The 17,596-nt window shown below is 42.5% G+C and overlaps 1 protein-coding gene across 1 annotated transcript in view; it reads left to right on the plus strand.

The window, feature by feature from the left end:
* Positions 1-17,596, plus strand: part of ncoa1 (nuclear receptor coactivator 1) — a 45,177-nt gene that overhangs the window by 19,566 nt on the left and 8,015 nt on the right. Inside the window, exons 3-12 of the mRNA XM_054618447.1 lie at positions 7,831-7,936; positions 10,170-10,336; positions 10,801-10,907; positions 11,008-11,185; positions 12,874-13,053; positions 13,588-13,680; positions 14,076-14,216; positions 15,532-15,679; positions 15,771-16,752; positions 17,064-17,291. Coding sequence (XP_054474422.1) covers positions 7,848-7,936; positions 10,170-10,336; positions 10,801-10,907; positions 11,008-11,185; positions 12,874-13,053; positions 13,588-13,680; positions 14,076-14,216; positions 15,532-15,679; positions 15,771-16,752; positions 17,064-17,291 — 2,313 coding nt within the window. The 5' untranslated portion in view covers positions 7,831-7,847. The remainder of the gene's footprint in view (positions 1-7,830; positions 7,937-10,169; positions 10,337-10,800; positions 10,908-11,007; positions 11,186-12,873; positions 13,054-13,587; positions 13,681-14,075; positions 14,217-15,531; positions 15,680-15,770; positions 16,753-17,063; positions 17,292-17,596) is intronic.

The following is a 17,596-nucleotide window of genomic DNA, read 5'->3' on the forward strand; positions in this document are numbered from 1 at the left end:
GTGTGAATGATCACTGGTTTTCTTAATAATCTGTTACAGTAGATTGAATGTAGTTCAGTACAGAAAGATGGTTGTATAAAACAAGACATTTTGTAGGTGACACCTTGGACTCCCATTTAACTTGTATGGATCATTGTACTCTTTTATATGTTTTTTTCAATCAGAAAGGCCAAATATTTGCACGTTCCAACCTTCCAAACCTGAAAACATGCTGCTTCCTTACATTTGAAAAATGTAATTGAGCATCTCTGGGTTTTACAAAAACATTTGAAGATGTCAACTCATGCTATTGCAAATTGTGTTTGGCATATTCCATAATTTTCTGACGTAAGATACACTTAGACACACTAAGTGATAATTGATACAACAGTTGCAGCCCTAATTGTGTTTGGAACGTTCCACTATTTTCTGACGGGACTAATGGATTAGTCAAGTAAATATCTGATTAATTTACAATGACGGTGTATCTTGAAACCCTAATCACGTTTGCTTTTGTCTTTGTCATTGTTTTCATGTGCAGACTTTCAAATGAGTCTACTCTGTTTTAATTAATGCACAACAAAAACAAGTCAAGGTGAGACCGATGTAGAAGCATTAAAGTGATTGACAGCGGTTTGAAACACTGTCGATGATGTTAGTGGTGGGAGAAAGTTTCCAGGCATAACAAAATATTCCAGGTTAGATTTTGTGGTTATATAATTTGGTTTAATTGATGTGTTTTGATTGAATGTTGTTTGCTTGGTTGTGTTGCTAGCCAGATCTCTATTTGGGAGCACCCTTTTCCTGAATAAATGTGCATACAGCAGTGTGGGATTTTTTTTAGCAGAAACAGTTGCAACTGTATGTTCCAGTAGTGTTGGAGTTTTCTTTTTCTTCTGGCAAAATGCACAGAAGTGGAAAATGTAACCCTATCTCTGCTGTCCTGATTTCTCAACGCAACAATGTGCATTCAGTTAAATTATTTATAACGGAGGCTGCATTTTAACTTAAGTTGTTCGCTATTGAAACACTAGCAACAGCAGAGAAAACCCTCTTCAAATGCAATTGGATTAATTTGGTTTGGATAAATTTAGTTAATGCATACAGTCTCTATTATGTTTTAGAAAGTAACATTTTAACATTCTCTAAAATGACCCTAATGAACCTGCATAAAACTAAAGGCCATGCCATTTTTATCAATGTCATATTAAGGGTTGCTCAAGTTATCAAATTTTATAGAAACTTCATCGAAATTGCAGTACGAACTAATGGAACAAATCAAGGGAGGCGCAATATTTGTCAAAGATACTATGTGAGGTCAGAAGGTGCGGGAGGCTGACCTGGTGGTCTACATGTGTGTGGATTAGATTCATTTTTGCTCAGGCCGGCATGTGTGAAGATGTGACTGACTTCATAACTCCTGCAAAGTGTTTTTACTTTTCTATTATTGTAAAGACATCCCACGGAGGTCTCACAGTGAAGACCGTCTGCTGCCTTCGCATTAAGACACATTTGTGTTTTTCATTTATACGTATTTCATGTGAAGCAGGAATGCCATGAACATTAGCTTACCACAGCAAAGGAATAGCGCAGAATAAGAAACAGCCGGGCTTTTCACAGTGACAGTGTTGTGTGAGAGACTGCCGGCAGATGGTCACATAGACAGTACGCCAAATTATTCACAGACTGCAGGGAATGAATGAATGTAGCTGGAAGCATAAACACATTTACCTTTTAACCCTGACGGTTCACATCCTGTTTTTTTTTTTTTCAGCAGCTCATTATCACAGTCTAGAGATGAGCAAAGTTAGGTCAGGTTAAACCGAAACTCCAGTACCTTCAACCCATGACAATAACATTTAGTATGCAGTATATGGTGAAACAGTACATTTGTGTACCTTGAAAACTAAGTAAATGTTAGAAAATATTTTTGGGAGCATTACTCAAGCACTCCTCTGAGAACTCTTCAAGAAACTAAGATATGATGCAGCAGGAGTCTTGATGACGGTTATTAATGCAGTGTTAGCTGCGTCAATTAAATAGTCTTTTCCGGTTTTAAGAATTTTGAGGCGTGAATCCTTTTAAATAACAATGAAGCCTGGCCAGTAACACATACAAAAAATAAAGAAATATCAATTCTAAAGATAAAAATACACAACAAGAACAAATTTAAAGCCGATAAAATACTTAAGACAACACCAAATGGTAAAAGTAAGTCTTGAGGGATGATTTTAAAAGAGGTAAGCTATTCTAAAGGATTGGAGCTCTTACAGCAAATGCCCTGTCACCCTTGGTCTTCCGCCCTGACTGGGCCTTATCATTGGACCTGGGGCTTCGGGCTGCTGTGTAATGGTTTAGAAGCTCAGCCAGGTATAAGTGCAGAACCACACAAAAATCAAGATTAAAACACATTTCTTGGATGCATTTACAGAGATCAGATAGCTGCCTGATCCAATCAAAGACACACAAAGTGGCTACTCTAAGTGTAAGCGGGGCGCAAGGGCAGCCAAACTGTTGCATCACCGTAAATACAATCAATCTTATCAATATTTTACTGGAAAACATTATGCAACACATTCCACAGCAGGATGAAACAAAAAAGTTCCTCACAAATTTAGAAACGCATGAAGAAAAAAGGCTGGGGACATGGAATCCAAGTGGGCCATGTTAAGATCCTCCATTGTGGAAGCTGCTGCTAGAAGTTGTGGTCGGAAGGCGATCGGTGCCTGTCGTGGCGGCAATCCGAGAACCTGCTGGTGGACACCAGCGGTGAAGGAGGCCGTCAAGCTGAAGAAGGAGGCCTTTCGGGCTTGGCTGGCCCAGGGGTCTCCTGAATCAGCAGGCAGGTACCGGTTGGCCAGAAGGGCTGCAGCTGCGGCAGTTGCTGAGGCAAAAACCCAGGTGTGGGAGGAGTTTGGGGAGGCCATGGAGAAGGACTTTCGAATAGCCTCAAGGAAGTTCTGGCAAACCCTGAGACGACTCAGAAAGGGGAAGCAGGGCTTTTCTCAGGCTGTGCTCAGCAGGGGGGGAGAACTGCAGACCTGGACTGGGGATATTGTCGAGCGGTGGAAAGAACACTTTGAGGAACTCCTGAACCCGACCAACACGTCCTCTGTGGAAGAGGCAGAGTCTGAAGACTCAGGGGAAGACTCGTCCATATGCCTGGCGGAGGTCGTTGAGGTAGTTTAAAAGCTCTTCAGCGGCAAAGCGCCAGGAGTGGATGAGATTCGACCGGAGATGCTAAAGGCTCTGGACATTGTTGGGCTGTCTTGGTTGACACGTCTCTTCACTGTTGCGTGGAAGTCGGGTGCAGTGCCTGTGGAATGGCAGACCGGGGTGGTGGTTCCCATTTTCAAAAGGGGGACCGGAGAGTGTGCTCCAATTATAGGGGCATCACACTGCTCAGCCTCCCCGGGAAAGTTTACTCCAGGGTGCTGGAAAGGAGGCTCCGTCCGATTGTCGAACCGGAGGAGCAATGCGGATTCTGGCCGTGGAACAGTGGACCAGCTCTTTACCCTTGCAGGTCTGTTGGAGGGGGCATGGGAGTTTGCTCATCCAGTCTACATGTGTTTTGTCCTGTGGGGGGTACTGCGGGAATATGGGGTACCTGGCTCGTTACTACGAGCCATTCGGTCCTTGTATGACCAAAGTGAGAGCTGTGTCCGAATACTCGGCACAAAGTCGAGCTTGTTCCCAGTGCGTGTTGGCCTCCGCCAGGGCTGCCCATTGTCACCAATCCTGTTTTCATGGACAGGATTTCAAGGCGCAGCCGGGGGGAGGAGAGTTTCCGGTTTGGGGACCTCAGAATCACATCTCTGCTTTTTGCAGATGATGTGGTTCTGTTGGCTTCTTCAGAACGTGACCTTCAGAACGTACTGGGGCGGTTCACAGCCGAGTGCGAAGCGGTCGGGATGAGAGTCAGTACCTCCAAGTCTGAGGCCATGGTTCTCTTCCGGAAAATGGTGGATTGCACCCTCTGGGTTGGGAGTGAGTCACTGCCCCAAGCGAGGGAGTTCAAGTATCTCGGGATCTTATTCACGAGTGAGGGTAAAATGGAGCGGGAGATGGACAGGCGGTTCGGTGCAGCGTCAGCAGTGATGCAGGCGTTGTACCGGACCGTTTTGGTGAAGAAGGAGCTGAGCCGTAAGGCAAAGCTCTCGATTTACCAGTCCATCTACCTTCCAACCCTCACCTATGGTCATGAGCTTTGGGTAGTGACCGAAAGAATGAGATCGCGAATACAAGCGGCCGAAATGAGCTTCCTTCGTAGGGTGGCTGGGCTCAGCCTTAGAGATAGGGTGAGGAGCTCAGACATCCGGAGGGAGCTCGGAGTAGAGCCGCTGCTCCTTCGCGTTGAAAGGGGCCAGCTGAGGTGGTTCAGGCATCTGATCAGGATGCCCCCTGGACGCCTCCCTTTAGAGGTTTTCCAGGCACGTCCAACTGGTAAGAGGCCCCGGGGTGTACCCAGAACACGCTGGAGGGATTACATATCTCGTCTGGCCTGGGAATGCCTCTGGGGTTCCCCAGGAGTAGCTGGAAAATGTTGCTGGGAGAAGGACGTCTGGAGGACCCTCCTTAGCTTGCTGACCCGGCCCCGGATAAGCGGATAAAATGGATGGATGGATGGATGAAGAAAAAAAATCAGTCAGCTGACAATCAAATCTAAAATTAAAAAATAGGTCCCATTTTTGATATCTCTTAAAATAATTCATATTTTTATGCTGATACTATAGTAATATACTGTAGTGTATTATATATCGGGAGGGTGCCCGCTGACTTTACGAGCATTGGTCAAACAATGTGTTGCTTCATGGGGATCGTCCTGCACTACTCCAACTGTATCCATGCAGTAGACTGCAGTTAAAGTTCACCCCATCGTGTATGGTCTTCATACTGCCTATTTCAAGAATGGCATTGTTGCGATGTAGAAACAAATCTGGCTACCATCAAGCATAATAACTTGATCATAAACACTTACCATGTGGGAGGAACGCAGCTAGAGCGTGTTCATGTGTTTGATTTTATAAATAGAATAAAGGGTCAAAGTGCAGCAGTTGGTGTTGCCCGTTGCGTCGTGAAACACACTGCTATATGATATTCTCTCTTCCATCAATAAAATGTACCTGTGCTGATGCACAGGCTTTATTTAGACTTATCGACATCATAAATGAACAGGGCTATGATGAAATGGACATTCTGGAAATATCTAACCTCTCTCCTCTGCTCGCAACTGCTGTCACCTCACCCTTTTTTTTCTACTATTTTCTAAAAGCGCAAAAACAGCAGAGCGGCTGTCACAAGAACATGCTTTTACTCAGCAAAGTCGTGTTTCGAAAGGAATATTGTTTTGCTATTAGTGAGAAGAAACCTTGAATAGCGCTTGAATAACAAGCGCTATTCAAGGTTCTACTGAAGTATTGCTAAATTGTGGCTCGTTTGTGTTATTCTTGCCACTGGTTTGATGCAAATGTTGCTGAATATTACTTTATTTCCTGCTGCAACTGACTAAAGCACTTCAATGGGTAAACACAGGCCGGAAAATCCACACACAGACAGTAAAACCTGTTCTTGTAATAATTACCCATGTACTTCACAGTTTCAGCTGTTATTTAAGTAAATGCTGAACTCAGTTTCTCAGAAACTAGGCTAATTTGTATTTCAACTGCTGTGGAGTTGTGCTCTTATTTCTCAATGTGACGGCTGGATCCTTTTATGTGCTGCGTGCAGCATAAGGAGGGTAGGGAGGGAGAGAGGGGTGATTTGAGGTGAAATGTAAACGAGGCTAGTCAGGAGAGATTAGCGTCTTGTGAGCAGTGTGGCCCTGCGGCAGCACCCGACACCGTGACAATGGCTGCTTGTTTTTTGCGGTGAACCCATGAATTTAAAACGCTTTATGTGTGTGTCTGCAGTTTATTTAGATACAGCAAGGATGTGGTTTTACAGATTAAGAGACTTGAGTTCATCTTGATGTGTGCAGTTCTAAAGACTAAATGTAAGGCTTTCAGATCTATTAAGCTCACGGAAGATCTTTTAGAAACCTGATTTTTTTTTTTGTCAACAACAGGCTATTTATAAAATAATAAACCCCGCCTGTCTCTGCAGTTTGCTTAACATGCCAGCAAAATCACATCCTTTACTGCTTTTTGCTGATTTGTCTGTGTATATGGATTAATAGAGTGGTCTTAAATTCATTTTTTTGTACCATTAAAAGGGTTTTAACTTAAATATGTGGCCTAATGGATCATGCAAGAACCCTGTTAACTCTCCCTCTTTACACAATGTGCTTCATCAAATGTTGCAGCGTTGCCTGTTGCCATGGTTACCCTCGTGATGCAGCGAGAGACGTGCAGGCGGTAGACTTTGCAGATAAAGAACAGGCACGAGTCCATTAAAGGAGACTGAAGAGGAATTTCAGGAACATAAAAGAGACAATATTACGGAGGCTTGTTTAACAAAAAAATGGCTTTAGAGGCGAATCAGTACCAGCAGTCAGGTTTGTTGCAGAGCTGCAATGGAATTTACCATATGTTACTTTTTGAATCCCTTTTGTGTTCATCTAAATACCATGCAACATTTTAATGTTATTTATATGGCTGTTCCGAAAGTCATCTTTTTACATTCCAAGTGTCTATTGAGGTTCTCAAATGAAGCTTCAAATGTCTGTCGACATATTTTCCAATGTCACCACCCAAAAAAAGGAGAATTTCTTTTTTGTGTTATTGTACTTATATATATGGGATGTATGGTTCTGTTAAATTGCTGCTAGACCACCTTGTTACTATAGGTGTGTGTTGAAAGCAAACAGTTTTTTGAGTGCAATGAAAATGTGGTTGAAGCACAAATAACTGAAGCAGAATATTTAGAATAACTGAAGCAGAATATTGAGGTGGTTCGGGCATCTGGCAAGGATGCCCACTCAGTTAGATAAAAACATAATGCGAATATCCTTTTTTTTTCCTCCATTATATTTTTTTCTTTGAGACTTTACAGTGCTCCGGAGTTATTGGAAATATTTGGGTCGTAGCCAGAAACAGTTCAGCCACCACTGAAATCTAAGATCTACAGATAGTGTAATACTGATATTATGTGTGTAGACTCTTTATCTGCAACTGTGCTGAAATAACAGGTTTATGCACGATAAAGCGACATGGCAAAAACACGTTATGCCACAAGCTTCAAACTATTCGGTACAGCCACAATAAAGGATATAAGTTAAGCCTGTCTATTACTACAGATGGAGTTACTGTTAAGTTTGCATTTGATATACCTCTTCAAATGAACAGAAGCTTATATTTCTTTGAACAGCCTTTTTGTGCGTTAATCTGCTTCACATTTAAAAAAAATACACACATTTTCATCAATTCTGACATTACTGTTTTATTCTTTTACTGAAAAATATGTGGATTTCTATGAAAGTGTACACTGTAGGCTTATATTTGTGTCTTTCATATAGATATTTTGAAGTTGTGCTCCATGTGCAACTGTTTACAACCCTAAGAAAGAAAGGCAGTGTTATCTTTTGCTTTTCAGTTTTTGCTCCACTGAACTGTGAACACAAACCAAAGTTCATATGACCTGTCAATTTTGTGAACGTCACCACGGACATTATACCATATAATAAAATGCAGTTGTAATTTCTGTGCGGCATTAACAGTTGTTATGTCGGTGATTTCATCAACGTATTCAAAGAAAAGTGTCCCTTGAGTTTGTTGGGAGTAGCGACGGTTTCAGTAGACACTTTAGAACCGTGTGTGGAAAACTGGAGTATTGCTTGTTATAATTAAATTTGAAAAGTTGCACAACTTCTGTTTATTACCTTTCCCTGCTTTACCATGTGTTCTTCCTCTACAGGTCAGTTAAAGCTGAAAATGAGTGCAGTAGGGGAAAACCCCCTGGACCCTGCCACGCCAGAGTCACGCAAGAGGAAGGGCTCACCATGTGACACATCAGGGCAAAGGTTAGGAACCAGCCACATACTGTATCTTGTTAGTGACTGTATACTACAACATTACATCACCAGGCAAAAAGCAGTAATGAAAAAAGTACTGAGAGTCTCTACAAACAAACTTGCATGCATACACAACCCAAATTCAAAAAGAGAACAAAAATAAAAAGTACTGTTTACTGTACAGTACTCAGCTACTCCGCTAAATCACCTGCTGCCAGTCTGCTGCTAGCTACCTTAACACTAATAACTGTTACACTAATTAGCTTTTTATCTTTATTTTTTTGCGTACATTTTTGGTCAGGTCTTTTCTTAAAGTTTGAATTCAACATTATACTGTATTGTTTCAATGAAATTTAACAAATGTAACTGTGACACATAAAGGACACCTATTATTAATTCCTATACTAATTATGGGAAATTCATTAATCATTTATAAAAACAATCAATAATCATTGCAAAGTAGATTTTACCACAAATAAGGGAATATTCATATCATTTTTTTTTTGTTTTGTTGAAATACAATCAATATAACTACAGTCCGCTCAGATGATTTTTCTTTTTTAAGACAATAGAGCTGAACAGATAAAAAAAGTTGTCTATTGGTCATCAGACAGAATACGAATTGGTAAAGTTGTTTGTCTTTCAAAACATTCCCTTGTTTTACCTCCTCAAATGTGAGGATTTACTGTTTTTCATATAATTGTAATTGCTAATTTCCTTTGTACTGGTCAGATAAAATTAAAACATTTGAAGGAATCACCTTGGGCTTTAGGAAACTGTTTGAAACTGTAATTTTCACAATTTTAGGGACCAGATGAACTATCTATTAATGGACAACATGATCAGCAGAATAATTGATAATGAAAAGAAACATGTGACCTGTGAATGTCAAAGATCATAATACATTAGTTACCCAAACATTATTAGATAATATAATGTGGTGGACCGAGTTATGGAAAATGTCACAGGGGACATTTTTCTGCACTGAGTACTACAATTATTTTAATACAACATTTTTAGTACTTTTACTTTAGTTAAGGATCTGAATGCTTCCTACACCAATCAGGGTGATGACATGAGAAGAAGAAAAATAAGGTCCTCAGGATCTATAAAAGGCAAATGCAGAGTTTAGACCATGATTTAGGGTTAAAGTCTTAGGTTAGGGTCAGGTTTAAGGTGGGTCATGTAGTGGTAAAGAATGAATGTAGTCAGTGTGTACTGTGTGTGTGAGTCTATAGGGCCCAGTAGCTGATGTAAGCTGCTGTAATAGCCCAGCTAGAATTTCTACAGCAGCTACACTCAGCCACTGACCTGCGCATTCACACAGCAGCGTTCCTCCCCCTCCTCACCCCTCCCTCCCTTGGTCACCACGCCTGTGTGTTCTGGCCGGCCAATGCACTGACCTACTTTTTCTGTTGTCGTCCCACAAACTCACATACTCACATATACACACACATTCTTTCATGTTTACCACATACCTTGCTGTAACTCGTTGGTTTGAAAGTATACTATTGAATCTGGAGAATAAGGTTTAGGTTGTGCATAGACTGTTAGGACGCTCAACTTAAAGGCAGATTTAAGTTGCCATATTTCTTTGTTTACATGTCACAGGCAGCCAGTTGAATCACAGGCAGCCAGTTGAAAAACCACAGCACTTACAAAGCACATTGAGATGTAACTTAAACATTTCCCAACTGTTAAACTGATAATGGAAACCACCTGTTGTTTGATAAAACATGATCTGTTGTGATCAGAAGTTCAAATGTTTAATCTTTGGACTAATTTCAGTTGACCATGTTAAGATGGACTTAAACAGAAGTATCAGGACGTCAAGTAGAGATCAGGGCGGCATCTAATTGTTTTCTCAATTAATATTGTTACACATTTTTAGAATGTTAATAATCAGCAAAATAATAATCACAAGTCCTCAGAGCTAGAGCTTGAGAGGTAAATCTGCTGTTTTTAGCATATTGCAGATGTATCAGTATACATGTACAAGTTGGCCAATAAATAACAAAAAATGTAAGACGAAAATTCAGAAACAGTGTCTCCATAACATTTTTATAGATTGTTACCAGAAAACACCGGAAAGTTTATGGGTACATTATCTTATCTTAACAAAACATACATTTTAAGGATCCTGATCACATGATTGTTACAGCTCTGCGCTGGGGACAACCCGAGTTTGCGGTTTGTCAGTCCGTCCGTCCCAGTCAAGTGAACATGAAATCTTTCTGTGCAGTGTGGAGAAGCGGAGACGGGAGCTGGAGTGCCGCTACATCGAGGAGCTGGCTGAGCTGCTGTCATCCAACATGGGCGACATTGCCAGTCTCAGTGTCAAGCCCGACAAGTGCCACATCCTCAAGAGTACGGTGGACCAAATCCAGCAGTTGAAACGGCGTAAGCAGGGTGAGGTGACACACACACACATAGGTGGATTGATTTGCGAAAGGCTTAACAAAATATTCTGCTTTGAAGACGTGTACTGTGCTATAAAGATATTTTTTCTCCGATAGATATTTTTTGTCTGCAGTTTATACAAAATATTTTATTACACTCTAACTGAAGTATTTTTTAGATTTTTGACAAAATAAATGAAAAATATTTCACCTATGTCGGATAATATTTTATCAAAATTCTCATATTCATGTTTTAAAAGTTACATTTCCATTGAAAATTGAAGTTCTGACAAAAGACTGAATGTGAGGTTGGCTTGGGGTCCAGGTCTTAAAGTCTCTAGAAGTGTTAAATCACTTATAGTTGTATGTACAAACATGTTGTGAATGACATATCCCCTTGGAATTTAGTGCAATATATTGCAGGAACTTTCTGTTTGTTCAGATTTCTGATTTGTCTTGGTTTACCCCTGACAGAGAAAGCAGCTCTTCTGTCTCCAGATGATGAGGTGCAGAAGAGCGACATCTCCTCCAGTAGCCAGGGGCTGGTGGAGAAAGAGGCGCTGGGTCCCATGCTGCTTGAGGTGAACAACAATCACACACAATCACGCATTTCCTCACCACCACCACTGCTGGGATTTTTTAACTGATTTTCTTTTTACTCCTCTTCCTCTCCTCATTCAGGCCCTTGATGGGTTCTTCTTCGTCGTCAACCGGGAGGGCCGCATTGTCTTTGTTTCGGAGAACGTGACGAGTTACCTCGGATACGGCCAGGGGGAGCTGATGACCTCCAGTGTCTACAGCATTCTCCATGTGGGAGACCACAATGAATTTGTTCGCAATCTGCTGCCCAAAAGCCTGGGTGAGTGAGCTGGGACTGTGGGTTTTAACTCAGTATGAATGCATCTGCTGTCTAACACTTTATATCCTAGGTTAAAGACAAAACAAGTTTTTGGGGGGTGTTTTAAGATATTTAGTAATTGCATTTTCAGTATCTTCAAATTTGACATTTTCAATGCCGATAAAACCCATTAGGGATCAGTATTGGCAGCAAAATCAGAACACAGTCCTTGATACGGATAATAACTTTGGCTTATTGATGGAAAATACTGTAGCTAAAGCACATTTGAAGAGCCATGAAGTAAGGCGTTGTGATGAACTATGGACAGTTTGAATTAATTCAGATTTAAGTGCTCTTCACAAAGCTGCAAAATGTACTAGAGGACCGAAGTAACGGTCAGAGTCGAGAGTATGTGTGGGTGAGTTTTTAGGAGCGAGGGAAGAGTGAAACACTGTCTTTCTTCCCTGTGATAATGTTACATTTTTAGCCACAACCTTGAGAAGAGCTCATAATGAAAATGGAGGGGGCCTGAGTGGGGTCGTGTAAGGAGATAAAGGAGTGCAGTAGGCAACAAGGTTGCAACAAGGTTATGTTCGTGTAATCCCATTTAATGTTGTGTAAGTAACTGCAGCTCCTCTTTCTTCTTGGAAAGGGAGATCTTTAAAACAAACTCTAATAGAGAAACAAGTTACAAATGACAGTTAGGCGGCCTCAGTGACACAAACGGATAACTCTTACAGGAGGGTCCTTCAGTACATCTGGGTGTGAGTTTGGGGAACTTTAACGGCGCTAAAGATAGATTTTAATGGGCAAAATGAGGAAAATACAGTTTTCAAAATATTGTGTGTAACATCTGCAAATCTGTTGCGTTCAGTTTGAGTGGTTACTCATTCACTGGCAGTGACTGGCATCTTCCAGCAAAAAAGCAACAAGAGATTTAGTAGGATCTGTGTTGGACTTGTCTCACAACAAAATAAAAAAACTGCTTTACAGTGCAACAGGTGCACGTTTCACAAAAGCCATTCGTGAGCATTATTCAGCAACACATTTCACAGTTTATTTACCATGTATTTGCGAGTCCTAGAGATTTGCAAGCTTGTGCATGAATTGCAAGTATACCGTTTAATTAAAATAGTGCTATGTTCGAAAACGAGTGCAGGGGGAGATTATCTCATGTTCCGAATTTTGTGAAACGGACCTCAGGACTCAAAAAAGATTCTAGTGCAAACAGATTATTGATAGCGAAAAAGGAATGTCCAACAGGTTTATTTTTTAAAATCAAGGGAAAGAAAAACGTGTTATAAAACTTAACACGGGTACATCAAGATATCACATTAAATAGTGTATTGTGTGTTTAAAAACTTCTGTATACTTCCTCATAAAACATTTACAAACCTTGTATTTAAGTTTGGCGCCTGAGTTCATGTTTACTAACACGTAGTCTTCTTCTTCCCTGGCTTCGCTTGTGCACTTCTACATTTGTTGGCGCAATACCGCCAACAGTAAGTCAGTAGAATAGTGTGAAACCAATGGCAGCAATGTGTATTGCATCACTCTAAAATAAACGGTGTACAGCTAATAAGAACATAATCCACAAGTACTTTGAAAAATATCCCTATATGAGGGATATATTTATTTTAGTGTTGATTGCAACAGTAAATTGTTCTCATGGATTCTAAACTCTTGTGTTCATTGTCCTCTCTGTCCAGTAAACGGCGTGCCGTGGCCACAGGAACCTGGACGAAGGAACAGCCACACCTTTAACTGTCGCATGCTGAAGAGGCCGCCGGACGAGCTGGATTCAGAAAATCCGGAGGCCCGGCAGCAATATGAGATCATGCAGTGTTTCACCGTGTCCCAACCACGAACCATGCAGGAGGAGGGAGAAGGTACACAAACACACAATGAGTAAACACAGTATGCAGGCGCTCAGTCTTAAGATTGTACAGTTATTCAAACCAATATCAATATAGAGAACATAAGCAAGGGAAACTGATAATAATATGATATCTTTATTCTGCTATCTTGTTTCACCGTTTTCTTTGAAAAGGCCTTTTTTTTCTTTTTTTTTAAACCAAAATGATCAGATCAGATTTTTGAGTTTTGACAGGTTGTCATACATGTTTACCACCTGTGTGTATCTGAGAGGGATATTATAAAAAATGTACATTTAGTATTTTGTGTAAATTAGAGGGTTGAGGGAAGCTTTGATCATGTGGTATCATGCATGGTTAACTTATAGGGAAAGTTCTTGTGTTTTGAAGTGGGGTTGTATGAGGTACTTATCCATAGTCTTCCTTTTTACCCGTTGTGTTTTCTTCCTTTTTTGTTTGTGGCATAGAGTACCAGAGACAAACAAACACACACACGCACTCACGAACACACACACAAACCTCACCACTTGTGTCTTTTCTTTTCCTCAGACCTGCAGAGCTGCCTGATCTGTATTGCCTGTCGGATACCTCGCGCCCAGCCTTTCAGCACTGAGTCTTTCATCACGAAGCAGGACCCCACAGGTAAAGATTCAAGGATCATTTATTGTCATTATGCAAAACAGGGTTGCACAACGAACTGTAGTTGTAGCCCATTTACTACACAAGAAAACATGACAAAACAAAAACAGGAGTGCATTCCTGTAGTACATTTTTTGAACTTGCAACACGAAGGAGGCAAACGGCAGCAACAAAACAATTATCTGAGCTCTAGATGTTGAAATCTGTGTAGACCAACAGTGTAGACTGACCGTGTGTGTGTGTGTGTATGTGTGTGTGTGTGTGTGTGTGTGTGTGTGTGTGTGTGTGTGTGTGTGTGTGTGTGTGTGTGTGTGTGTGTGTGTGTGTGTGTGTGTGTGTGTGTGTGTGTGTGTGTGTGTGTGTGTGTGTGTGTGTGTGTGTGCGGTGCTCTCCTCCAGGGAAGATCATCTCTATAGAAACCAGTGCTTTGCGGGCGACAGGCCGGCCTGGCTGGGAGGACCTGGTCAGGAAGTGCATTTACGCCTTCTTTCAGACGCAGGGCAAAGAGCCCTCCCACGCCAAGAAGCTGCTGCATGAGGGTGAGTAGACACTATTGATTGTTCAGCCTCACTCCTAGAAATCATTGACACGCTCGCTGCCAGCTTTATCATGGTTACCAGAGTTTCAGCAACTACAGTGGAAACAGCTTATAGTGATCACATCGGTCGTGGTCAAATTGATCACGATAAGCGGATGATTATTATAACTGATTTTGTTCTTGTTGTCTCACAGTGATTACCATCTTAACTGAGATTTTTATATTTATGACATTAATACAAAATTATGAAATGACAGCTTCACATCCAATTCAATTCAGTTCAGTTTATTTTGTATAGCCCAGAATCACAAATTACAAATTTGCCTCAGAGGGCTTTACAATCTGTACACATGCGACATCCTCTGTCCTTCCTCACATCGGCACAGGAAAAACTCCCCTAAAAAACCCCTTTAACAGGGAGAAAAAAGGAAGAAACCTATGGGAGAGCGACAGAGGAGGGATCCTTCTCCCAGGATGGACAGAATGCAATAGATGTCATGTGTACAGAATGAACAGCATAACAGAGATACAACACATCCATCACTAAGGGCTCGCATTAAGTGAGGCTTTGCTGGGTTTTTCCATTCTCTATGTCACTGCAGCGGGAGCGGTGCATGCAGATGAATGGCGCCCTTTGCAGGGGCTCCACACTCACCTTGTGAGCGGCATGGAGGGTGATGGACTCTGTTCATCTGCATGTGCTGCCTGCGCCGTGCCGCGGCAGCAGAGATCCAGTTGAGGATCAGCATAGCTTCTTTCTGGGGGCCTTACATGACAAGGCATTATAAATCCACTTGATTAGGGCAGCTACAACCACAGCTGTTTCACCGTGCACATACGCTTTTTATTGAAAGAAAATCCCCTCCTTTTTCCTGCGTGATTTCAATGTGCAGGCATCACAAGCCTCAGGTAGCCAGCTGGGAAGCGGAGGGGTTACAGTGAGACAAAGTATCATGGGAGAAAGTCAAAACAAAAACAGAACAAACATTTTATTAACATAAGCTTCACATAGATTTAAAATGTTTCCCTGTATATATGTTTGAAAAGAGCAAAAATGAACACTGTAAGAGGACTACTTGATTTTTATAGGCAAACTAGATAAACTGCATTTTTATAGGAATGATTCTATCCCAAGATTTTGGTCCATATAAGCGGTTTCCACCGTACTTCCAAACCATTCTAATATAATTTATGTCAAATGTGGCTCAAGTGATCCCAACCAAAGTTAACACAAACAAGAGATGAGCCCAAAGTCTAAACCGTGTGCTTTCCTCTTTCTCTTCTCCTGTGTGTCCATGTGTTGTTATCCCCATCAGTGATGACCCACGGCACCGCCATCAGCCCGTTGTACCATTTCATGTTAAGTGATGGCACCCCGCTCAGCGCTCAGACCCGCTGCAAGTTCTGCTGCCCACCCAACCCTGACGTTCAGCCCTTCATTATGGGCATTCACACTATTGACAGGTATGGTCCTTTTGGTAGCAGAATTTTGGAGCCCCTTTTCCTCCACCACATGTTCTACTCAGGTCACATTTATCTTTTTCTTTTCTTCCAGGGAACACAACACTGCTAGCTCTCAGGAAAACACTAACCCCAGCCTTCCACCGACCCTTGGCAGTCTTGCCCAGGCTCCCTCCCGCTCCCCTTCCCTTCCTCCCGGCAGCAACTGGACCCAAGGCTCAGGCCTCTCCACCTCGGGCCTTCACCCCAACAACACCAACACCTCCCCCCACGGACAAAATCCAGCCACACCCACAGGCTACCTGACACCCAATCGGACCTGTACCCAGCAGGTCAACAGCCCCTCCCCCTTGAGCAGCCCACTCACAGCCACCCCTACCTCTTTTATGTCACCCAGGATGCAACGAGCCAGTCCTGGGTCAGGTGGCAGCCCTCGGGTACCTGGGAACCCCTTCTCTCCTTCCACACCAGGCCTCCACTCCCCAGCCGGGGAACTGAGTAGTGGAGGCAGCCTCAACAGGCAGCAGTCTGGTGGTGATGGTGGTAGCGGCGCCAGCGGTGGGTCAACGGGGTCCTTCTCCCTGTCCTCTCCTGTCCTTCAGAGACAAGCCAGTACACCCACCGATCCCTCTACTCGGCCGCCATCTGCAAAACCGCCAGAGGGAGGAGAAGGAGGGGGAGAGGACTCTGCTAAAGTACCTCTTCCTTCTGCCTCACAGCTGGGTAACCCCAGACTCAATCAGCTCCTGGAAAGCAATGGGACAGGAGTTGAGTCCAACAACAACAGAATCCACTGCACCTCATCACCTCATCCTCCAAACCCTCATCCTGCCCCTCAGTGCCCTGCCGCTCACAGTACTCTGACACAGCGGCATAAGATCCTGCACCGGCTGCTCCAGGACACCAGTCCCAGCGATGCCTCGAACACCACCGAGGAAGGACTAAACAAAAACGACGTTGAGATCAAGAGGGAGCCGCCTGCTAGTCCGGCTCTGACCGCAGCACCTCCAAAGTCCAGCTCCAGAGAGCCACAGGACCATCAACTACTCCGATTTCTCCTGGACACAGACGAAAAGGTGACTATTGTTTATTCCCTTTGCGTTTCTTGATTATTTTAATTTCATTTGTATGTATTAGGGAGTCTTTTTTTTTTTTGTCTGTTTTAAAAAAATACACAATCGAAACAAAAAATTGTGAAAATCTCTTCATGGCACGTTACTAAAATTCATTTTGTTAGTCTTGATCTATGTAAGTGAAGTATCTATTATTGACTTAATAAATAATACATCTCCATTGTTCTGCCCAGTAAAATTTCATATTATTTGTCCTCATGAGTCATCATGATGCCATGAAAACTACTAACAGGAAAAGCAATTTGTTTTCATAGGACTTGGGGGACCTGCCACCTCCATCTGCTCTCAGCCTGCAGACAGTGAGGGTAAAAGTGGAGAAGAGAGCCAGCGTGGATGGAGTGGCCTGTGCTGGCTCCACCGTTGCAGCAGGAGGTTCGTCCAAACCTGCGGGAGTGTGCACCAGCTCAGCATGCGTCAGCCCAAAATCCAGCCCCGTCGGAGAGAACCGCCGAGACAGTCGCAGGGACAGCCGAGACTCCACGGTACCGTTGTTGTCGATGTCGTTGTGATCAGTAATAACTCGAACTAGGCCAGAGAATGTACTTAATACACACCAACATGACAAACAATTGACCTGTGACAGCAGTGTAATGTTAATTAAGCTAGGTTAAACATGCATTCAGCAGACTTACACTGTGTGGGCCCCTGTCAACAGCCAGCAACTGTCTCGGCCTGTCTCCCTGTCACTGATTGTCTGCCACCCATCATTATTTAATTCTTTATCATTTAACGCCATTCATTCTTCCATCCTGTCTTTTTCCTCATCACTTTTCCTCTTCATTTGTTT

The sequence above is a fragment of the Anoplopoma fimbria genome, chromosome 18 (genome assembly GCF_027596085.1).
Source record: "Anoplopoma fimbria isolate UVic2021 breed Golden Eagle Sablefish chromosome 18, Afim_UVic_2022, whole genome shotgun sequence".
Lineage (NCBI taxonomy): Eukaryota > Metazoa > Chordata > Actinopteri > Perciformes > Anoplopomatidae > Anoplopoma > Anoplopoma fimbria.